This window comes from Prionailurus viverrinus, unplaced genomic scaffold (assembly GCF_022837055.1).
Source record: "Prionailurus viverrinus isolate Anna unplaced genomic scaffold, UM_Priviv_1.0 scaffold_55, whole genome shotgun sequence".
Taxonomy (NCBI): domain Eukaryota; kingdom Metazoa; phylum Chordata; class Mammalia; order Carnivora; family Felidae; genus Prionailurus; species Prionailurus viverrinus.
Genome location: NW_025927617.1, coordinates 1,391,772 through 1,417,338, shown reverse-complemented (window position 1 = coordinate 1,417,338; position 25,567 = coordinate 1,391,772). Strand labels below are relative to the sequence as shown.

The following is a 25,567-nucleotide window of genomic DNA, read 5'->3' as shown; positions in this document are numbered from 1 at the left end:
AGAGAAGACCTTCACCAGTCATCCCAGCTAGACATGAGGAGGGCCTGTGGATATATATTCTCTGGACTTGTGTATGTAGATTTTTTTTATTAGAGGGATTTGTTAGTTTCTTTATTTTTCAATCTTGTAATTTCTTGCTCTCTTGGGTATCTGTCTGCTGTACTGCTGGTTCTCTGAAACAGTAACACATCACTAAGGTATTTTTTTGTTCTCAGCTTCCCCATGCATGTATAATGTGCCAGGTCTAACTAGCACTCTAAGTCAGGCAAGACAGAAACCAGCCCCTTGGACAGCCTGATGAAAAGCCAGGATGTTGGATGCATGCTGCACTCCTTTTCCTCCTTCCCAAAGTAGAAGCCTTGAGTTGTGCATCTTCTTATCATGTTGAGTATACTGCTCACTGCTCTCTATCGTTCTCAGCAGCCCCCCAGCATTCAGATTATGTTGGTTCTGTCAGAACTTGGAGCGAAGTAAGACAAATACCATCCCCTTGGGCAGCACTCTGAAAGGCTAGGATGTTGGATGTATGTTCCATTTATCTCCCTTACTTTCAGGAAGGAAGCTTCAAGTTGTGTGCCTCCTCCCAATTGTGCAAAGCTGTGCCAACTGTAGTAATGCACCAGCCACTTTCCTTTGTCCTTAGCTGCCCCAAGACTTCCAAACTATTCTGGTTCCATCAATACTCCAGGTGAGCTGAGATAGAAACCAGTACCTTGGGCAGCGCTGTATAATTTAGGGATGTTGAACACATGTTCCACTCTCTCTCGCCCTGAGGGAAGAGTTGCAAGCTGGTATCATCTTGTCTTGGCACTGAGCTGGCTTAGGGAAGGGGCTCATTGTGGTTAAAGTGAATTTGCTATTCTTACCTGCTTCATTGCAGCTATTCTCAACTTTGTCCTCGTCTCAGGTACTGCAACTTGGAATGTAGGATTCTTATAAAGTCATTTTGGTCCATGTATAGTTGTTAAATCAGTGTTTCTGTGGCAGAATGCTAGGATTTTCTATTCTGACATCTTGTGATGTCACTCCTTTAAATGTAATATATGAGCAGAAAGATGCAAACATCTTGTGTTTACAGCTTGATGACTTTTTACAAACTGAACAGATCCACATAAATCTGTATCCAGAATGCTTTCATATCTGAAGGGCAATTTAGTTGTAGGTAAAACTCTTGGTTTGACATTTTTTTCAATGCTCTGAAAATCCTCCCCTTTTTTGCATTCAGTGTAGCTTGCTGAGAAGTCTGATTCAAGTCTGATCATTTTTTAGCTTCTATTATTTTTTCTTTCTAGATTCTTTTAGAATATATTATTTTATTTTGACATTCCTCAATATTATTGTAAATATGTTTAGATGATAAGTTTTTTTGTTATTTCTCCTCTTGGTACTCTATGTGCTCTTCCAATATGAAATCTTTCATTTTGGCTAATTTAGTCTGTCAGTATTTTTTTACATTTTATTTTGTTTTTTAACTAAATTGTAATTAACATACCATGTTATCTTAGTTTCAGGTGTACCATATGATGATTCAACAATTTTATACATTACTCAGTGCTCATCATGATAAGTATACTCTTAATTTTGTTAACCTGTTTTACCCATCCTCCCAACCACCTTTCCTGTGGCAACCAGTTTGTTCTCTGTATTTAAGAGTATGGGTTTTTTTTGTCTCTTTTTTCATTGTTTTGTTTCTTAAATTCCAGATTTGAGTGAAATAATATGGTATTTGTCTTCCTCTGACTTATTTTACTTAGCATTATATCCTTTAGGTCCATCCATGTTGTTTCAAATGGCAAGATACCATTCTTTTTTATGGCTGAGTATAATATTCCATTTGTGTGTGTATGTGTGTGTGTATGTGTGTGTGCATGTTATACACACATTTATCACATCCTTATCCAGTCATCTGTTGATGGGTATGTGGGTTGCTTCCATAACTTGGCTATTGTAAATAATTCTGCAGTAAACATAAGAGTGCATATATCTTTTTCAATTAATGTTTTCATTACCTTTGGGTAAATATGAAGTAATGGAATGACTGGATCATATGGTAATTCTATTTTAAGTTTCTGAGGAATATCCAGTTTCTTTACATTTTAATTTTTCTTGGTATCACATTAAATAGTTGTTAATACTTATACACTTTGTGTTTATTTAACTCTTCTTACTTTTAAAATCTAATATTGCTATTCTCTTTTCAAAGCACTTATTCTCCCATGTATCTCCTTCCCCACTCTTTCTCCTTGGGCTTTTTATTCTGTCTCCTGCTTGCCCCTGTTAGTCCTTGCCCCAGGCATCTGCAGCTATTATATGCCTTTATATACTTCTAACAAACAGCAACACTGAAGGGTGCTCCAATCTGAAGAGAGTTTTGATGGGTACAAAATAAGTTAAGCCCCCTGAGCCGGAAGAAGCTGCCAGACAAGTCAAAACAAACAAGCACAATTCTTTGAGGACAAGGCCCGTATTTCCCCTTCTGGTACTAGGAAGCCATACCAGAAATGAGAGATGCCATCCATCCCCATGGCTGCTTCTGATTTGGGGAATTGGGGATGGTGGGCGAGTATGCACAAATGTCAACATTTTCTACTGAAATTTAGTGACTCATTTCTTCATTATTCTAACTCTCTGGTTGTTATAAGTTTTTAAATTAGACTCCAGAGTTCTGAAAAAGTTGTTTCTATCAGCTCTTGACAGCCTAATAATTGCTTCAGTGGAGGTATGCATTTTTGAATTTCCATACTTTGGCACTTTTGGTGATGCCACTCTTTATTTTTATTATCACAATTGCATTGATGCTCTTACCCAAAACATCACATGTGTCTTATTAATAATAGAAAAATTAACCTAGACAGTTCAAGGTTTTCAATCAGGAAGATGATGGTAAACTTACTAGGTCCAGTGACATCATTGATATTCTTAGTATCGATAATGTTAGGGATGTTCATCTCTAGTCCACCACTTACTGGTGTGTTAATTTGGGCAGAGCAGCTTTGCTGAGTCTCAGTGTCTAGTCTGTAAAGTGGGAATAAGAACAATAGATACCTTGTAGGGTTGTGGTAAGAATGAAATGAGATAGTGTAGCATTGGGCAGAAGACCAGCCAAATAGTGACTGCTTAGTGAATGGTAGCTACTGTGGCTCTTACTAAAAGTTATTATAGCTGTTTCTAATCCATATTGTTTGTAATGCAAAAATACTTTGGCAAACCTAGAGCAATATGAAAATATGAAAAGTAGATAGAATACTAACCACACTAGCCTTCAGTGAATCTATTCTGTTGTGGGCTGAGCATCTCTAAAGATGAATTAAAATTGAAGGGTTTTTGGCTGGATGATACTGGTAAGGCAGTCAAGACATATCTTACCATTGCATCTGTATTTCTGTGATATTTATGCCAACATCTGTTAGTTTTAGATTATAAACTCCCAAAACATAAGGATTATGCATTTAAATTTTCTGTTGCACACAGTAAGTAATAACCTTTTGGTATTAGAACAGTGAATACAATTTAAGAAAGTTGATAATGGCAATTTAGAACAAAGGTTGTTTACTCTTGAAACATTCTAGAGTAGCTTTAAGGCTTTGGTGCTTCTCTTTAAGGCATTTAGAAGAAATTACCGCTCTTAGAACACTTCTAAGAGAGCTACCAGTTTTCTTCCTGGCATTATGTGAAAACAGGTGTTCTAGTCATTGTATAAACTGTGGTCACCTTATGGAATTTTCAAAGTGCAGTCGAAAAGAAGAGGGGATATTTTTAGAAAAAACCCTGACAGGTTTCCAAGGCTGAAATAGATAAACAAGATAAGTGAGAGAAAGCAAAATTAAGAAATTTTTGTGTATGTATATTTGAGAGGGAGTACAGTATCTTTTGAAAAGGTTATTTTTTTTTTCTCATTTGAGAAGCTAATTCAATTGTTTGGGGCAATAATTGTGTTACAGAAATACATAGTTGTGTTTTATATCATGTCTCTGTTTAATTAGACCATGAGGAGGTAATGGAATAGAGGTTAGCAACCTTCTCAGCTTTGAGTGCCATTAACAATACTAAACTAACAATTAAAAATATGTGGACAGAGAGAACGAGAAATCTACCAACACATAAAAAGAAACAAAAAAGAAGTAGCAAGGAGATAAAAAGACACCTGTGTTAAAGGCGGTGACAGATTGCTATCAGCCCCAAAGGCCCATGTTTACCTACCTCTGAAGTAGAAATTTACTTTGAGCATGCTAGAAAGAGACTTGATATGGATAAGCCAAAAGGAATTTAAAAATCACAAAACCAAATACTTTAAAATACCTTTTCCATCTAGTGTTTAACAGGAACATGTTAAGTAGCATTTGTAAGCCCTAAAGTTGTGTTTGTGTTTACATCAATGTTCTCTTAACTCTGCACCTGTGTTATTAAGCAAAGCTTATGCCACACACTTCCTACCAAAGGATTGCCTGCTACTAGACTTGGTTAGAATGCTTATAAAGAAAACCAAGGTTTTTTTGGATATGATTTGCATGAGTCTTGCAGAGTAACCAAGTCAATGAGTATCCTATCTTGTTTGAATTTAGTGTAATTTTCCAGGTAACTGACACATCCAACAGCAATCTGACACATCCATAAAAAGCAAACATAAGTGAACATATATAGAAAAATATAAATAGAGTGGCAGGTCTGCTATTGATTCAGGTTGTCCAGCTATGGAACTTTAAGAAATGTGCTTGAGAGTTCTCTCCCAAGTCCATATTAGTAAACATAAAGACTGAAAGTTAATACTGTAAAGTAGCAGAACATAGGTCCAATTCTGCTGTCTCAACTTCTCTCATGTTATCTCATCATTCCAGATATAGTGTGGAATGTGTGGTAATGTTTCCATTCTGTGCACAAGTAGAGTAGGGCTAGGAATCTTAAAAGACTAGAGAGATTCATACTAATTTCCTAAAGTTCTTGGGTTCTAATCCAACTCAATGAAATAATTGATTATTAAATGTGTCTAAAATGTATCTTCAGTGAATTACTCTTACTAACAATAAAGTTCTCTTCAGGTGTCCCCTAATTTCATTATTTAAAAGAAATTAGTTCTAAAGATTTTTCTTACTTTAGTATTCCATCATTGATTTTCATTGCCTTTAATTTGGCATATTCATTGTTCTTTGTTGCTCTATTAAGAAACAGCATGAGGGGCGCCTGGGTGGCGCAGTCGGTTAAGCGTCCGACTTCAGCCAGGTCACGATCTCGTGGTCCGTGAGTTCGAGCCCCGCGTCGGGCTCTGGGTTGATGGCTCAGAGCCTGGAGCCTGTTTCCGATTCTGTGACTCCCTCTCTCTCTGCCCCTCCCCCGTTCATGCTCTGTCTCTCTCTGTCCCAAAAATAAATAAACGTTGAAAAAAAAATTTTTTTAAAAAAAAAGAAACAGCATGAAATCTCACACCACTTAGCTGAAATATAGGAAGCATTGACCGAGTTTCACGATGACAAAAATGTAAAATAAATTTGTTATATGAATGGGAACAACATCTAAACTCTACAGAAGTTGCCTAAAACACTTAAAAACTCTATGAAGAGTTTTTATGCTGTGTGCTAAATATACCTTGCCGCTAGTGTTATGTCCCTAGAGCTGTGAAAATTTGGTTGAGGAAGAGGGGAATTTTGTGGATATTGTTTGTTCATGAGTTGGTTTTCTGTGATGGTGGTGGTGGCAGTGTTTTGCTTTGCTGTGGCATTCACAGAATATTTGGAGGTTGCAGGGATTTTAGAGATCATCTAGATCAAGAGTTGTCAGTCTATGACCCTTGAGCCAAATGCAGTATGCTACCTATTTTTAGGCCTCTGTGCTAAGAATTTTTTTTTTTACACTTGTTAATGGTTGGGAAAACCATCAAAAGAAGAAGAATATTTTTATGACTGACAACAATTATATGAAATTCAGATTTCAGTGTCCCTAAAGTTTTATTTGAACACAGCCATGCTCATTTATTTATGTATTATCTGTGATTGCTTTTATACTACAGTGACAGAGTTTAGTAGTTGTGACAGAGATTATATAGCTGCAAACCCTAAAATATTTGCTATCTGACCATTTAGAGAAAAAGTTTGCCAGCCCTTATTCTAGAGTCATCAAATTTGATAGCAGTGGAATTCAATCTGATGATTTGGTGGCTTAATGAATGAAGACCCAGGTGACAGGAGTTGTCTAATATCCTTATGCTTCAACTTTAGCTAAGAAATTTCATTATAAAATCTAAAAAGTCTGTCATATTTTCCGTTTCTCCCCTTCTTCCCTTTTCCCCCTCTGTCTTTTCTCACTTCATCTCCTGTTCTCTTTTCCCACTCCTCCTCTCCCCTTTCCTCCCTTTCCCTCTCAGCTAGTTTCTAGGCAGTTTCTAGAAGTTTAAATTACATGTATATCAGACTTTTGTGCTTTTAAAATAGATTAAATGTAATTCTCAACTATAACACTTTCTCTTAAAAAGTTTATTGAGAGCTTAGTTTCAAATATTTTAAGTTTTGTAATGATCAGATGATAACAATATCCACACATGACTGTTTGATACTGTTCAGCATTACATGCACCATGGATAGATATTTGTACACTTAGTTTTGTTTCCAACGCTTCAAGATTACAGAATATACAATTGGCTCCAAAATCCGTGATGGGTCGACAATTTATAAATTGTTCTCTAATCTCTTATTTTTATTAGATAATTCATCAAGTGTCATAAACCCTGAGTATAACTTTAATTATGAAGGTTAACTATTATAAAAAAGGATACATTTATATGTAGTAATTACTAAAGTTCTTGGGATTATTTTTAGTAAATATTGAAGGAAGAATGTAGTTGTAATGGAATATGTTTCAGTTTTATTAGCCTCCTTGCTTAGTTCTTGGTCTTTTACATGGAGGTAGTTTTGTCTCCCAAATTGATGATTTTAGTGTTGATATTTATTTTATAAATATTTATTGAATGTCTACATAGAGCAAGATATTGTGCCTATGCAACTGTCTACCAAGGGTTTAATTTTGGGTATAGTTGATACACAATGTTACATTAGTTTCAGGTGTACAACATAGTAATTTAGCTTCTGTATTCATTATGCTATGTTCACAAGTGTAGCTACCATCTGTCACCATATAACACTATTACAGTATCATTGACATATTCCGTGTGCTGTGCCTTTTATTCCTGTGACATATAGAAGCCTGCATCCCCCACAAGGATTAATATTTTTGATGATTAGTGGGTCAATAGTGCTGATATAAATGAGAGTATACATTATTAAGTTTGGAAGGCACAGAATCCTTAAGTTTTAGGTTCTTCCAGAATTTCTTTTTTTTTTAGGTAAAATAAACATAACTCTACAGTATAAACTTTTTAACTTACCTCTTCAAATGGATTGGCAGATTGTCATTTTCAGTATACTTTGTTTATTTTGTATCTGTGCACATTAGTCATGTCTATTAACTTTAGTAACATATAGTTTGTTGCTTGTGTGTGTTTCAAGGGATGGTGTTTTAAATAAATTCAGATGCTAGATTTATTGAACAAATAAATTGTAATCTGCTCAATTAAGATTTTAAAAATCATGTTAACAATAGTATCCTTTTCATAAAAAGCATAGAATTTCAGACTTGGAAGGGACTTTAGAGGACATCTAATCCAACCTTCTTAATTTTCAAATCAAGTTTCACAGTATTAATCATCTTGTTTTCTCTTGATGCCCAAGACCCTTTTATTTATTGAATTATAATTGACAGAATATTATATTTGTTTCAGGTATATAACATAGTGATTCAATATTTGTATACATTGCAAAATGGTAACCACTGTAAGTCTAGTTACCGTCTGTCACTTAACACAATATTATTGGCAATATGCCCCATGCTGCACATTACTTTCCCATGACTATTTTATAACTAGAAGTTTGTGTTTCTTTTTTTATGTTTTTATTTGAGAGAGAGAAACAGACAGAATGTGAGCAGGGGAAGGGCAAAGAGAGGGGGAGACACAGAATCTGAAGCAGGGTCCAGGCTCTGAGCTGTCAGCACAGAACCCGACGAAGGACTCAAACCCACCAACCACGAAATCATGATCTGAGCTGAAGCCAGACACTTAACCAACTGAGACACCCAGGTGTCCCGAAGTTTGTGTTTAACTTGTGCTTCTTAATTTCCTTCACCCATTTTGAGATCCCACATCCCCTCCCCTCTGGCAAGCACCAATGACACTATATTGCTATTATAAACAATGATGCATTGAACATAGGGATACATATATCTTTTTGAATTAGTGTTTTTATTTCCTTTAGATAGATACCTAGTAGTGGAATTGCTGGATCACATGGTATTTCTATTTCTAATTTTTTGAGGAACCTCCTTATTGTTTTCTATAGTGGCTGCACCAGTTTACATTCCTGCCAACAGTGCATGAGGATTTCCTTTTCTCCACATCCTTGCCAATACTTGCTATTTCTTGTCTTTTTGACTGTAGCTATTCTAGCAGGTGTAAGGCACTATCTCAGAGTGGTTTTTATGTGCATTTTCCTCTGATTAGCGACGTTGAATATCTTTTTATGTGCTCGTTGGCCATGTGTATGGCTTTTTTGGAAAAATGTCTATTCAGATCCTGTCATTTTTTTAAAAATTTTTTTTTCAACGTTTATTTATTTTTGGGACAGAGAGAGATAGAGCATGAACGGGGGAGGGGCAGAGAGAGAGGGAGACACAGAATCGGAAACAGGCTCCAGGCTCTGAGCCATCAGCCCAGAGCCTGACGCGGGGCTCGAACTCACGGACCGCGAGATCGTGACCTGGCTGAAGTCGGACGCTTAACCGACTGCGCCACCCAGGCGCCCCAGATCCTGTCATTTTTAAATTGGATCGTTTGTTTTTTGTATTGGGTTTTATGAGTTCTTTATATATTTTGAATATTAATCCCTTATTGGATATATGATTTGCAGTATCTTCTCCTATTCGGTAGGTTGCCTTTCTGTTTTGTTGATGGTTCCTTTGCTGTGCAGAAGCTTTTTAATTTGATGTAGACCTGTTTATTTTTGCTTTTGTTTCCCTTGTCCTTGAGGTCAAATTCAAAAATTCACCACTAAGACCAATGTCAAGGAACTTATTACCATATGTTTTTTTTTTCTAGGAGTTTTATGGTTTTAGGTCTTACATTCAAGTCTTTAATCCATTTTGAATTAATTTTTATATGGGATGTAAGATAGTAGTCCAGTTCTATTCTTTTGCATGCAGCTGTCCAGTGTTCTTAAAACTATTTATTGAAGAGACTATTGTATATTTTTGACAACTTCATTGTAAATTAGTTGACCATATGTGCATGGGTTTATTTCTAGGCTCTCTGTTGTATTCTATGATGTATATATCTGTTTCTATATGCCAATGCCATACTGTTTTTATTGCTACAGCTTTGTAGTATACTTTGAAATCAGGGAGTGTGATATATCTGGCTTTACTCTTCTATCTTAACGTTGTTGTGGGTATTCAGTCTTTTGTGGTTTCATACAAATTTTATTATTTTTACTAGTTCCGTGAAAGAAGTTTTCATAAGGATTGCATAGAATCTGTAGATTGCTTTGGATATTATGTACTTTTTAAGAATAGTATTTCTTTCAAAACATGAGCAAGGAGGATCTTTCCATTTATTTGTGTCTCCCTTTTCTTGCATCAGTGTCTCATAGTTTTTATTGCAAAGGTCTTTCACCTCTTTGGTTAAACTTATTCCTAGGTATATTATTCTTTTTTGATGTGATTGTAAATGGATTTTTTAAATTTCTTTTTCTGATATCTTGTTATTAGTTTATAGAAACAACATATTTTTGTATGTAAATTTTGTAAACTGTAGTTTTACTGAATTCATTTATTACTTCTAATAGTTTTTTGGTGGTCTTTAAGATTTTCTATGTAGAGTATCATGTCATCTGCAAATAGTGAAAATTTTACTTCTTCCTTTCTGATTTAGATGTCTTTTATTTCTTTTTTGTTGCCTATTGCTGTGGTTAGGACTTCCAATGCTGTGTTGAATAAAAGGGGATAGTAGGCATCCTTGTCTTGTTCCTGATCTTAGAGCAAAAGCTTTCAACTTTTCACTGATGAATATGATATGAGCTGTGGGTTTTTCATATTATGGCCTTTATTATGTTGAGGTACATTCCCTTTGTGTCCACACTGTTGAGTTTTTAAACATAAATGAAATTTCAATTTTGTGAAATGCTTTTCTGCATCTATTGAAATGATCATATGGTTTTTATCTTCATTTTGATAACGTTATGTGTCATGTTGATTGATTTGCCTGTGTTGAACTATTCTTACATAACTGAAACAAATCCCACTTGATCATGGTGTATGATCTGTTTAACATATTGTTGAATTTAGTTTGCTGGTATCTTGTTGAGGACTTTTGCATCTGTGTTCTTAAGGGATATTGCCCATAGTTTTTATGGTTGTTGATTGTTTTTTGTTTGCTTTGTTATTTGTTTTTGTTGAATCCTTATCTGGTTTGGTAGCAGGGTAGCACCAGCCCTGGAAAGTGAGTTTGGAAGCTTTCCATCCTCTTCAATTTTTTGGAAGTGTTTTGGAAGGATAGGTATTAAATCTTCTTTGAATATTTGGTAGAATTCACTAGTGAAACCATATGGTACAGGGCTTTCTTTTTTGGGTGTTTTTGATTAATGATTCAATCTTCTTACTAGAAATTAGTCTATTCAGATTTTCTATTTCTTTATGATTCAGTCTTGGAAGACAGTGTTTCTAGGAATTTATCCATTTGTTCTAAGTTTTTCAATTTGTTGTTCATAGTAGTTTGCTGTGATCCTTTGTATTTCTGTGGTATCAGTGTAACTTCTCTTCCTTTTCTTATTTGATTTATTTGACCCCTCTTTTTTCCTTTGTTAATCTAACTAAAGGTTGTCAGTTTTGTTTCTCTTTTCAAAGAACCAACTGTTAGTTTCATTGATTTTTTTTTTTCTATTCTTGGACTCTATTTCATTATCTCTCCTTTTGATTTTTATTATTTCCTTCTTTCTACTAACTTTGGTCTTTGTGTGTATGTGGTTTTTTTTTTTAGTTCCTTTAGGTATAAAGTTAGATTGTTTATTTGAGATTTCTCTTTTTTGAGGTAGGCTTGTACTACCATGAAATTCCATCATAGAATTGCTTTTCCTGAATAGGTTTGACATGTTATATTTCTATTTTCATTTGTCTCTAAGTATTTTTTGAGTTTTCCTTTGATTTCTTCTATCACCCTGTGTTTGGCAGTGTTGTTTAGTAATATGTTGTTTAATCTCCACATATTTGTAGTTTTTCCACTTTTCTTGTATTTGATTTCTAGTTTTGTACCATTGTGGTCGAAAAGATGCTTAGTATGATTTCAGTCTTCTTAAATTTATTTAAACTTACTGACTCTTGGTTTATGTCCTAATGTGATCTATCCTGGAGAATTTTCCATGTGTTCTTGAGAAGGATGTGTATCCTGCTGCTTTAGCCTGGAATGTTCTCTCTACATAATTTGTAGCCCATCTGGTCTAATGTGTCACATGAGGCTGATGTTTCCATATTGCTTTTCTGTCTGGATGATCTATCCATTGATGCAAGTGGGGCATTAAAATCCCCTATCATAGTAGATTTTTCCCTTTAAGTCTGTTAATATTTGCTTTATATATTTTGATGCTCCTATGTTGAGTGCCCATATATTTATGAATGTTATATTTTCTTGCTGAATTACTCCTTTGTTTATTTTGTATACTCCTCATTGTCTTTTATTGAAGTCTTTGTTTTAAAGTCTATTTTGTCTGATATAAGTGTAGCTACACCAACTTTCTTTTCATTTCCATTTTATGAAACATCTTTTTCTATCCCTTCACTTTCAGTTTGTATGTGTCCTTACTTCTGAAATGAGCCTCTTGTAGGCAGTATATAGATGTTTTATTTTTTTAATTCATGCAGCAACTCTGTGTTTTTTGATTGGAGAATTTATTCCACTTACATTTAAAGTCATTGGTATGATTAAAGTTATTGATACTTATGTACTTATTGCTGTTGTTTTCATTGTTTTCTGGTTATTTTATAGTTTCTCTCTGTTTTTTCTTCTCTTTCCCTCTTCCCTTGTGGTTTGATGGGTTTCCTTAGTATCCCTTTTTCATTTTCTGTTTTCAGTTTTTTGAGGAACCTCCATAGTGTTTGCCACTGTCTCCTTACTTTGTATAGCTCTTGGTTTATTTCTATTTGTTAGCAAAGTCTGCTGTGTCTCCTGATCTATAAAGTAGTGGCCTTACTAAAAAGAAGCCTATGGTTTCCTGTAATGCAGTGACCCTTCTTCATAAGAACCAGATGCTGCTATGTCCTATGTGGGCTGCATGGTCCCTACTGTACTGGCTGTCATATTTGCTCTCAGTCTAGTCAGTACAGTTGCTCACTTTACCTGTTTGGGGCTTACTGTGTAAGATTTGTATCTTTGTTGTTAATGGACTTGTCTGAGGACGTTGCAGGCTTGTAGTTGGTTGGTATCATTGGTCAGAACAGAATGCTTCCTCTAACTCCATCTGCCAGGGCAATAGTTGCACTAACTGGCAGGATGGTCTCCCTTTGCTGCCTCCTGAGAGACTTTCATTGGCAGATGTAGCCAGTACTCAGACCAGATTCCTGCCCCCAGAATTTTTGGGGGGTTGCAGTCACAGAGAACTGCAGTACTCTCTCCCTGCGACACCTCCTGGGAGCTTTTTGTTGATGGGCAGGACAGAAGTCAGATCACATGCCTACCTACAATCCATCTGCCAGGGCTGCAGTCACGTCAAACTGCAGGGCACTCCTTTTTAGCTCTCAGCAGTAAGATTCAGCTGCTCAGGTGTGGGTGCACAGTTGTATGTAGTCCTCTTCCCCATGGCAGGAGTCACTTTGTAGTGACGCCAGCTACTGTCAGGGTTGATTGTAGCGGGGGTGGGGGGGGGTGGTGGTGGGAGTGTCTTCAGAGGGATGCCTGCCAAGTGGGCTGGGTTGGATGGGGCAGATAGGAAAACTTGGGTGTGAGGCATGTTCTAGCAAGATAGGAGGAGATTGTTCTGGCTCATTCCCCCAAGTGTCTGGCTATCTAGCCTGGGGGTTGGGGGTGTGTGTGGGGGGGAATTTTGCTTGCTAGCACTTGTTCTTGGAAAAATGTCCCAAATATCCCTGTCCCCACCAGCAAACATGCTATGCTTAATGAATAAATGTCCTTTGGATACATCCCACGTACATTTTAAACTGCTGGTTCTATGCTGTGCCTTTGCTGGGTTATTTTTTATGCTGGCTCTTTAAGGGTAGGCACTCAGTTTCCTATGGCCCTCTGGCTCTCCTGGAGCTAAGCCCGTTTTATAAAGTACCGAGTTTATCCCCACTGATTGTAAAAAGCTCCACTCGCTTTCAAAGCAAAATGTTATGGGGATTTGTCTTCCCAGTGAGGGTGACCTGTGCCTGTGGTACCCATTGTATGTTCTGATCCTCTCATTTCTCTGGGCTACTGGTGTCCATCGTTTTTGTGGTTGGTCTCACTAAAGGTTTGGTTCTCAACTGCATCTCTGTCCCTCCTACCCTTTTTGATATGGCCTTCTCTCTAAGATTTAAGATTAACTGCAGAAAGTCTGTTCTGCCAGTCTTCGGGTCATTTTCAGAGTTCATGTCACAGGTGTAGCTGTTTTTGTGTGTCCGTGGGATGAGGTGAGCCCAGGATCTTCCTGCTTTGCCATTTTCCCAATAGTTGAAACCATATCATTTTTCATCTTTTCAAATTAGTGTTTTTGGCTTCTTTGGGTAAATACCCAGTAGTGGCATTACTGGATGATATGGTATTTCTATTTTTAATTGTTTTAGGACTCTCCACTAGTTTCCACAGTGGTTGTGCCAATTTATATCAAAAAAGTTGTTGGTCTCCTCTCTTGTTCTGAGATTCCTGTAATGCAGATGTTATTATGCTTGATGATGTTGCACTGTTCCCTTAGCTTTTTCTCATTTTTATTATTGTTTACTTTTTTTTGCACTTCCACTTCGTTACTTTCCATTATCCTGTCTAGTAGATTGATGATTCACTCTTCATCCTCAAATATGTTCTTGATTCCCTGTAGTGTATTTTTTGCTTCAGTTATTGAATTCTTTAGCTCTGAGTAGTTCTTTTTACATTTTCATTCTTTTTGTTGAAGTTCTCAATGTGTTTATCCACTCTTTTTCTTTTATTTTTAATGTTTATTTATTTATTTATTAGAGACAGAGACAGAGTGTGAGCAGGGGGAGGGGCAGAGAGAGAGTGGGAGACACAGATTCCAAAGCAAACTCCAGGCTCTGAGCTGTCAGCACAGAGCCCCATGTGGGGCTTGAAGTCACAAATAGTGAGATCATGACCTTAGCTGAAGTGGGATGCTTAACCGACTGAGCCACCCAGGCGCCCCTGTGTTTATCCACTCTTTTCTCAAGTCCAATGAGTATCTTTATGGACATTACTTTGAATTATTTATCAGGCATATTGCTTATCTCCATTTCATTTAACCTTTATGCTGTGATTTTGCCTTGTTCTTTAATTTGGGAAATATTCCTGTTTTCTCTGGGGTGGGGCATGCAATGCTAGCAAGGTAAATGAAGATTGTTAGTGCTAGTTCTTGCAAACATTCAGCTTTCTAGGTTGGGAGAGGGGAAGAGAAATGGCACATGCCAGCACTTTTGTTCCTAGAGAAATCTGCAGATCATTTCCTCTCTAGCACACATTCTAAGATTAATCAGTAAATCTTCACTTATACCTCAGATGCTTTTTTAAACTGCTGCTTCTGTGTTGTGCCTCAGGCCACAGTTATTTAGTATGCTGGCTCTTTAAGGGTAGGGACTGGGTTTCCTATCACCCTCAGTCCTCCTAGAGTTATGCCCTGTTGATATTCAAAGCCAGACTTTATGGGGATTTGGGTTCCCAGTGAGGGGGATGCCCTAGTGATCTGATCCTCTCCTTCTCCGTGCTTGTGATGTCCCTCCCAGTTGTGGTTAGTTGTGTAGGGGGTTTAGTTCCCAACCATGTCTCCACACGTTTTACCTTTTTCTATGTGGCCTTCACAATTAGCCATGGAAGGTCTGTTCTGTCAGTCTTCAGATCATTTTCACAGCACATAGATGTAACTATGTCTGTGGGACAAGTTGAGCTCAGGATCCTCCTACTCTGTCATTTTCCCTGAGTGTAATTGAAAATGAAATATGGCCTTTTGTAGCAACATGGATGGAACTGGAGAGTGTGATGCTAAGTGAAATAAGCCATACAGAGAAAGACAGATACCATATGGTTTCACTCTTATGTGGATCCTGAGAAACTTAACAGGAACCCATGGGGGAGGGGGAAAAAGAAAAAGAAAAAAAAAAAAAGGAGGTTAGAGTGGGAGAGAGCCAAAGCATAAGAGACTGTTAAAAACTGAGAACAAACTGAGGGTTGATGGGGGGTGGGAGGGAGGAGAGGGTGGGTGATGGGTATTGAGGAGGGCACCTTTTGGGATGAGCACTGGGTGTTGTATGGAAACCAATTTGACAATAAATTTCATATATTAAAAAAAAAAAGAAAAATAATAAAAATTATTGTCCATGAAAAAAAAAAAAAAACAGAAACGGTATTTTAGGTGGAGGGACTAGCTCTCAAAAGAAGTTAACCCATTATGTGACCATTATTTTTACTTTTGTAGTGGAAGATATTTAAAAATTTTTTAACGTTTATTTATTATCAAGAGACAGAGAGAGACAGAGCATGAGCATGGGAGGGGCAGAGAGAGTGGGGGACACAGAATCCGAAGCAGGCTTCAGGCTCTGAGCTGTCAGCACAGAGCCCGACCCAGGGCTCGAACTCACAAACCGCGAGATCATGGCCTGAGCCAAAGTTGGACGCTTAACTGACTGAGCTACCCAGGCGCCCCTGTAGTGGAAGATATTTTAAATAATCAATGCTGATTCTGAGGAACAGGAAAGAGATAACATAGAGGAGCATGTTAGAGCTTTCTTTTTATCTGTTATTTCTTAGGCTGGATACTGACTATACCTGTGTTCATTTTCTTGTTTCTTAACTTTTTATATACTTGAAACAGTTTGTAATTTTAACAATGCTATCTTAGTACTAGAAGTTCAATTTGAGCACAAACATGTTAAAATTATTCACCTTGAATCCTGATGCTTATGTGACAAAATTGTTTGATTTTAAAAGTTTAGGGGTGCCTGGGAAGCTCAGTTGGTTAAGCATTTGACTCTTGATTTTGGCCTCAGGTCATAATCTCTCAGTTCATGAGGTTGACTCCTATGTCAGGCACCACACTGGGCATGGAGCCTGATTAAGATTCTTTCTCCCTCTGCCCCTCCCGCACTTACACTCCCTCTCTCTAAAATAATAATAATAATAATTATAGTAATAATAATAAATTAAAAATTTAAAAGAAGTTTAAAGTGATAACTGGTAATTCTGAAGAGGTTTATAGATACTTTGAAGGGCTTATATTTTATGGTAGGTTGTTTTAAGCTTGACCAACATCACTTCAGAATGTATATTTTGCTGTTAAGTGTATTACCCACATTCATCTGTTAGCTATTGGTCATATATAAGCCATCATTTTGGGAGAGGAAAGAAGGTGGATAGTCATTTACTTGAGATAACTGGGTAGATTTTGAAAGTCAAAGAAGATTAAATTGCATATGAATGCAAACATGTGCAAGATCTTCCTTGATGTCTAGTTACTTGAGCTGGGAGCTTATGTAAAATAGGAAGTTTAGAAGTAAAGATTGTGTGAGATATGAGTATGGAAAAAGTCAATGAGGGAAACAATTGAGTTAAGCCCTAGAAAGGCACCATGACAGTGGATGCCTTATGTAGTTTGTGGATACACGGAGTCATGTAGTAGCTCGGGTTTGACAAGTCAGTGTGCAAACGGTCATCACTATTGTTGAAATTTTTATAATTCAGGAATATCCATAAGCAGGAATGTAATACTGTTCAATACATTTTGGAAAACAACTGAGTTAATTTTCTCAATAATTTGGCTAGCTCTTTTGTATATGAAAGTTAGTTTTTGGTTGATCTGGCTTTTTTTTTCTGTTTCACAGTGTACAACATTAGCATTCATATTAAGACATGAATTCCTTTGTTCAATGTATTTATAGCTTAGGGAAATCCTAAGTATTACCTGCCATTTGGGAGAGATTTGACCTAAGAAGCACATTTTTTTCTCACCAAATTGATGGTGCACTTCAGAAGGATGTGTGTTCGTTTTATAGATGTCTCTGGTATTAACATGGAGAGGTTCTTTATTCTGCCTGCTTTCAGCTTGACTTTTCGAACATTATCAAAACAAAATTGTTGGCCCAAGGAATCTTTCGTTGGAGTCCATTGGCTTGTTACATAGAGGTGTTTCGCAAAACTGATCTTGGGACCACTGTCTAAATTTAGCATTGTGATTAAGGCTAAAGAGGGAACATATGCAAGGTAGAACATAATAAAATACAGTAAAGGGGGTTAGTAAATGGAGGAGTGTTTGAAGAGTGCATAAAAGGCATTTAAGAAAGAATTGGGGTTGAAGACTTTGAAGGCTTTAGGAAAAAAAAAGAAAGATTAAAAAGAGGGAAAAAATACAATTTGACACTTTCAATAAGTAATATAATTTACTTTCACACATTTTATATTTTATCTTTTTAGGCATGTATAAAAGCATAATCATCTCTGTAACATTGGCTATGGTTTGGTATTTATGTATATTTGTGAGCAATAAAAGAAATCTGTTTTTAAGGTTATTCCTAGTTATCTTATTCTCATGGTGCAGTTGTAAATGTTTTCTTAATTTCTATTTCTGTTACTTCATTAGTAGAAGTAGAAGTTCATAGAAATGCAACAGATTTCTGTGTATTAATTTTATATTCTGTGACTTTACTGAATTTATCAGTTCTAGTTATTTTTTGATGCTTTGGAGTTTTTAATATATCCTGTCATCTGCAGATAGTGAATTTTTTTTCCTTCCTTACCAATATGGATGCTTTATTTATATTCTTTTTGTTGTCTGATTGCTGTGGCTAGGACTTCTAAAACTATGTTGAATAAAAGTGATGAGAGTAGATACCCTTGTCTTGTTCCTCATTTTAGAGGAAAAGCTCTCAGTGTTTTACCAATGAGTATGATATTAACTTTGGGTTTTTCATATATGTCATTTATCATGTTGAGGTATGTTTTCTTTAAACTTTCTTTGTTGAGAGTTTTTATCATGAATGGATGTGATCCTTTGTCAAATGCTTTTTCTGCATTTATTAAGATGATCATAGGGGTTTTTTTTATCCTTTTTCTTGTTGATGTGATGTATCTTGTTGATTGATGTATGAGTATTGAACCACCCTTGAATCCCTGGAATAAATCCCACTTGATCGTGGTGAACAATACTTTTAATGTATTATTGGATTTGCTTTCCTTAGAGGATTTTTACATCTATGTTCATCAGGGATATTGGTCTGTAGTTTTCTTTTTTATGTTTGTCTTTATCTTGTTTTGGTATCAGGGTAATGCTGGTCTCATAGAATGAATTTGAAAGCTTTCCTTTCTTTTCTATTTGTATGAATAGTTTGAGAATAGGTATTAATATTTATGAATAGTTTGAGAATAGGTATTAACTCTGCTTTAAATGTTTGGTAGAATTTGCCTGTGAAACCATCTGGTCCTGGGCTTTTACTTGTTGGGAGTTTTTGGATTACTGATACAATTTCCTTGCTTGTAATTAGTCTTCAAATTTTTTATTTCTTATTGATGCAGTTTTAGAAGGATATATGTTTCTAGGAACTTAACTATTTTTTCTACTTTGCCAAGTTATTGGCATGTAATTTTTCATACTATTCTCTTGTTATCATTTGTATTTCTGTGCTGTTGGTTGTTATTTCTCCTCCTTCAGTTCTGATTTTATTTATTTGAGTCATCTCTTTTTTTTTATGAGTCTGGGTCAAGGTTTATCAATTTTATTTATTTTCTCAAACATCCAACTCCTGGTTTGTGTTCTATTGTTTTAATCTCTATTTCCTTTATTTCTTGTGTAATTTTTTATCATGTACTGGCTCTACTTTTTTGGGGCTTTTCATGTTCTTCTTTTTGTAGCTCCTTTAGGTGTAAGGTTAGGTGGTTTATTTGAGATATTTCTTGTTTCTTGAAGTAGGCCTCTATTGCTAGAAACTTCCCCCTTACAGCCTTCCTGCATCCCAAAGATTTTTTACTGTTGTGTTTTCATTTATCTCCATGCATTTTTTGATTTCCTCTTTGATTTATTGATTGAGTCATTCATTGTTTAGTACCATGTTATTTAGCCTTCATGTATTTGTGTTGTTTCCAGATTATCCTTCCTACTGATTTCTAGGTTCATACTGTTGTGGTCAGAAAACATGCATGATATGACTTTCTTTTCAAATTTATTGAGACTTGTTTTGTGGCCTAATATGTGATTTGTCCTGGAAAATGTTCCATGTGTACTTTAAGAGAATGTGTATTATGCTCTTTTTGGATGGAATTTTTTTGAATATATATTATATATATCATGTGGGAAACCACATAAGGCTTTCAGCTGATTTTTCAGCAGAAGTGTTGCAGTCTGGAAGGAAGTGGCATATATTTAAAGTGCTGAAAGGAAAAAAAGTCTGCAACCAAGAATACCCAGCAAGGTTATCATTCAGAATAGGAGAGAGAAAGTGTTTCCCCGATAAACAAAAGTTAAAGGAGTTCATAATCCTTACAGCAGCCTTCAAGAAAAATTAAAGGGAATTCTTTGAATAGAAAGAAAAGGCCATACTTAGGAGTAAGAAAATTATGAAAGGAAAAAATTCATAGGTAAATGCAAACATAAAATAGAAATAGTAGATTAATAACGTATAAAACCAGTATGGAGGTTAAAGTACAAAAACATTAAAATCAATTATATAGGGGCGCCTGGGTGGCGCAGTCGGTTAAGCGTCCGACTTCAGCCAGGTCACGATCTCGCGGTCCGTGAGTTCGAGCCCCGCGTCAGGCTCTGGGCTGATGGCTCAGAGCCTGGAGCCTGTTTCTGATTCAGTGTCTCCCTCTCTCTCTGCCCCTCCCCTGTTCATGCTCTGTCTCTCTCTGTCCCAAAAATAAATAAACGTTGAAAAAAAAAAAAATTAAAAAAAAAAAAATCAATTATATATTCAAAAATCAGTCAAGAGGTTCACAAAATATAAGAATATAAAGTATAGTATCATATACATAAAACATGGGGGTGGTAAAAAAAATTGAGTGCTTTTAGAATGGGTTCCATCTTCAGTGACCACCAACTGAATATAGACTGCTACACACTTTAGATGGTATATATGAACCTAATGGTAACCACAAACCCCAAACCTATAGTAAATACACAAAAAATAAAGAGAAAGGAATCCAAGCATAACACTAAAGAAAGCCATCCAACCACAATTTAAGACAGCAAGAGAAGAAAGGAAGAGAGAACTGCAAAAACAACTGTAAAACAAGTGACATAATGGCAGTAGGTACATACATGTTAATAATTGATTTAAATGTAAATGGACTGCTTCAATTAAAAGACAAAAGGTGACTGAATTGACAAAATTGTAAGACTGTATGCTTCCTATAAGAGACTCCATTCAGACCTAAATATATACAGATTGATAGTGAAGGTGTGGAAAAAGTTTATCATGCAAATGGAAGTGAAAAGAAAGCTGGGGTAGCAGTACTTACAAAATACACTTTAAAATAAAGAGGGTAACAAAATACAAAGTAGGACATAATAATAAAAGGAATAATGCAGAATGAGAATACAACAATTATAAATACCTATGCAACCAACATGGGAGCACCTAAATATATAAAGCAACTGGTCTAAGACATAAAGGAAGAAATTGATAGTAATATAATAATAGTAGGGAGCATTAACACCCGACTTACATCAATGGATAGATCATCCAGTCAGAAAATCAACAAGAAAATAGTAAATTTCAATGACATTTTAGACCAGATGGATGTAACAGCTGTATACAGGAGAATAGAGGAAATCTCTCTTTTTTTTTTTTTTTTTTACATTTATTTATTTTTGGGACAGAGAGAGACAGAGCATGAATGGGGGAGGGGCAAAGAGAGAGGGAGACACAGAATCGGAAACAGGCTCCAGGCTCTGAGCCATCAGCCCAGAGCCTGACGCGGGGCTCGAACTCATGGACCGCGAGATCGTGACCTGGCTGAAGTCGGACGCTCAACCGACTGCGCCACCCAGGCGCCCCTAGAGGAAATCTCTTAATATTAATTATTTACTCTGAAAGTTCTTCCTTTTTTTTCTCTTCTGTAGATCCCAGAGTCATTAAGACATACTACATGGCAGAGACTGGGAAAAGGCAACTTAAGACAGATACTACATGTTACCAGGGTAAGATTAAGCAGATACTTCTATATATAACTCAGAAAAGTGTGCATTTCTTTGAGCATTTTCAAATTTATACTATATATTTTGTATTTCTCAATTCCTCTTTTCATTTTTTTCTAAATGGAAAGATGAATAAGAAATTATGTTTTTGCTCATAGAAATAGGGATAGATATCTTGATTATTTTTTCACTCCTGGAAAGATCTGTCAGAATCTCTTGAGATCAGTGCCAGCTACAGTAACATTTTCAGAATGCTTTTTATAAATGTAATATCAGCTTGTTGACCTTAAAATTATCCTGGTAATTTGTATCTGATGTATGGAATGCTATAAGATTTTCAAATGAGTGAAAGCCCTTTACCTTAGAAGATGTTCAGGGACTCTTTGCTTATTAGAGCCTGATGCTTAGTTTACTTGTTGATAAAAGTTATTTTTCATTGTTGATATAAGTGAAAGACAACTTCAAAATTTCTCAGTGTTCTGAAATTATACAGGCAATTCTCCAAGATGAGAAAGGTTGGAAAATTAGAAGACAGTCTAAACCCTGAGTACTACGTTTATTATTTCTAACAGTTATTTGCCTTTAAAGTACAAGGCATTGTTCTAATTTATGCAGAGGCTGTAAAAGTGAATAACATTTCAATCTTTTGCTTTGTCGAAGACCTTATTATCTTCTGTGGTATTCATCAGAGTGCTTGATATAATTTGTTACTCAGTCTTTTAGATGGAAAAAAATGTCACAGAGACATTATCACACTAAAATTTGTATTTTGATGTTTTCCCTTTAAAAATGCTTTAAGATTGTTGATCCAAGAATCAGTAACCCATTTATGGCAATTATTTTTTGTTCTCAACTGGTGCAAATAGGAAGACATTTTTGGTTTTTGTGATTCCATTTTCATAGCTTGACCCAAAGCTCATACTATTATGATTTAGCACTGATACACATTTGTGTTTATAAAGTACTGTGTCCTTCATTAATTCATTAATTATTGATTATTATGGCTACTGAAGAAGCATTATTATATGTATTTATTTCATTAAGTATGTTTTAACTGAGGAAAACTTTAAATATTGGCAAGCTTAAATTTTGAGCCTAATCTTTACTGTCTTAGTAACTTTATATTTCTCAAATAATTTAACTTATATATTTCTCTAACCTAAGAATCAGTCTTAAGACCTATTTTAGAAATTTGTAGTAGGCAAGATGTTGCATATTTTCAAGGCTAGTTGAGAGATTTATAGATAGCTCTGTTTTATTAGCTCTGCTAATCCATTAAGCATTGAAATCTACCCTGCCCACATACAAGACACTGTGGTATAAGCCATGGGAGATACAAGGATAAAAGAGACTGGCTTAATTTCAAGAAACTTACCATGTAATAGGAAAGACACAACATGCATGCATATTACTATAGCATAAGATAGACAGTAAGCATTAAAAATACATATATAGGGGCACCTAGGTGGCTCAGTTGGTTAAGTGTCCAACTTCAGCTCAGGTCATGGTCTCACAGTCCGTGAGTACAGGCCCCATGTCAGGCTCTGTGCTGTCAGTTCAAAGCCTTGAGCCTGCTTCAGATTCCGTGCCTCCCTCTCTCTCTACCCCTCCCCCACTCATGTTCTGTCTCTAGCAAAAAATGAATAAATGTTAAAAAATTTTTTTTAAATACTCATATATATATATGTGTATATATATACACACGTGTATATATGAGAAAGAATAAGGAAAAGAATCAGTTATATAAAATGAACTATATTATAAAGCAAAAATGTATACATGTGGAAAACAAGTGGGATATAATTAGTTAACCCTAGGATATTCTTTGCCAATGATAGAGTAACAGATTACATAGTACTATGGTAGCAAATGATAATAAGAAAGCTGGTATAAATCAAATAGAAGTGTAATATAAGTCAAAGTTCTTAAACATTAATTTCAAAAGCTCTTTAGAGAAAGTAATTCTGAATGAATATTAGTTATATTTCAGTATCTTTGTGTAAGTGTATTGTAAGCTAATCGTGAAGGTGTTTTGCTTTGTTATGCTAGGTTAAAAGCTATGCCTATGAATTTGTATGTGATACATTCATTAGATTAGGCTAAGTCAGAGTTTTAAAGATCTGAAATTCTGTAATAGCTAATGGATGACTTGGTATCATCTTCGACTAGGCTCTCCAGGCATGGCCACTGATAGAAAAGAGGACATGTTGGCATGGTCATGCAGGAGGAGGACTCCACACAGACCCAAAAGAAGGGGTAAGAGTGAATAACAGTAACTACAAATTCTTATACATACCGTATTTGCGCAGAATGTGCCCGCGCGCGCACGCACACACACACACACACACACACACACACACACATTTAAGATTATTATCTTCCAGAGTATTTTGATTGACTCTTACTACCACAGGTTTTCTAATGCAAAACCTTATGAATTGGCCATGGTTATATGGCTGAGACTTTCTTGGGCTTAAAATAAACAAAAAATATCATGATTGACTAAAAAAACAAAAAAGTTATCAACCTAAATATTTTATTTATTCACTTAAAATAGCATTGGTTGATGTTATTTGTTATATAATCCAGCCTTATAAATAAATAGCTAAATTAGATTTAGCACTTAGAAGCAATTTGTGTGTGTGTGTGTGTGTGTGTGTGTGTGTGTGTGTGTTGTGGTTAACATTTCCTTCTGTACACTTAGTTCAGAAAGATCCTAGAATGTCCCCTAGCTTCCTGATAAATCTTCCATCTACCTGATCCATTCATTTAATTATCCATATTCTTTTTTTCATATTTTTTTAAAGTTTTTATTTTAATTCCAGTTAGTTAATATACAGTGTTATATTATTTTCAGGTATATAATATAGTAATTCAACATTTCCATATATCACTCAGTGCTCATCACAACAAACAAGTGTACTCCTTAATCCCTCCCCATCACCTATTTAACCCATTCCCCACCCCCTTCCATCTGGTAACCATCAGATTGTTCTCTGTAATTAAGAGTCTGTTTCCTCTTTTGTCTCTCTCTGTTGTTTTCCCCTTTGCTTGTTTGTTTTGGTTCTTAAATTCTACACATGAATGAAATCATATGGGTATTTGTTGTTCTCTGATTGACTCATTTTGCTAAGCATTATACTCTCAGGTTCCATCCATGTTGTTACAAATGGCAAGACTTCGTTCTTTTTGATGGCTGAATAATATTCCAGTGTGTGTGTGTGTGTGTGTGTGTGTGTATTCATCAATCAGTGGACACTTGGGTTGCTTCCATATCTTGGCTATTGTAAATAATGCTGCTATGAACATAGGGGTGCATGTATCCCTTTGAATTAGATTCTTGTATTCTTTGTGTAAATACCCAGTTGTGTGATTGCTGGATCTTAAGGTAGTTCTATTTTTAACTTTTTGAGGAACCTCCATACTGTTTTCCACAGTGGGCTGTACCACTTGGATGTTCTTAACACTACTAACAAAAATAATAATGCTGCTCAGGAGGTATTTAAATAATCTGTTTATCCAATCTCTGTAGTAAAGGGGATTATGGAAAAACAGTGGTGGTTTCACTATTTGGAAGCTCTTGTTTTTAAAATGGATAAATTAGAGGGTTGATGGGGGTTGGAGGGAGGGCAAAGTGGGTGATGGGCATTGAGAAGGGTACCTGTTGGGATGAGCACAGGGTGTTGTATGGAAACCAATTTGACAATAAATTTCATATTAAAAAATAGATAAATTAACAAATTATTTGTTTTATAATAGAATCTTCAGGTTTTTGAAGAATTTCGGTGCTATACTCCTGCATTTAAACTTTTTTTTAATGTGCTTCTTTTGAAGAATGAGTTAGTTTACTAATTAGTTAATTCTGTGCTGATAATAACATGAGTAATGAAGAACTTAAAATAAGGACTACTTTCCAGACTTTGCTTGACATACTCTTTTTTTACGTTTGAAGCAGATCCTCATTGGATATAGTCAGAAGCTAGTAGTATTACAAGAGAGATTAACATGTACTAGAGCAATCAGAGAGCTTTGGTATAAAACTTGATATAATCAGGAGTGGAACAACAGCTTGGAGTATTAAAAAATTGGAGTCGTGGGGAGATAATGGAATAACAAATCTCCAGGCTTGTTGAACTGAATGGACACTTAGACCAATGGACAAGAATACTTGGATG

General features: G+C 35.7%; 1 protein-coding gene across 1 annotated transcript in view; it reads left to right on the top strand.

The window, feature by feature from the left end:
* Positions 1-25,567, top strand: part of ABCB7 (ATP binding cassette subfamily B member 7) — a 162,566-nt gene that overhangs the window by 61,841 nt on the left and 75,158 nt on the right. Inside the window, exons 2-3 of the mRNA XM_047848211.1 lie at positions 21,318-21,395; positions 23,562-23,648. Of these exons, the coding sequence (XP_047704167.1) occupies positions 21,318-21,395; positions 23,562-23,648 (165 nt within the window). The remainder of the gene's footprint in view (positions 1-21,317; positions 21,396-23,561; positions 23,649-25,567) is intronic.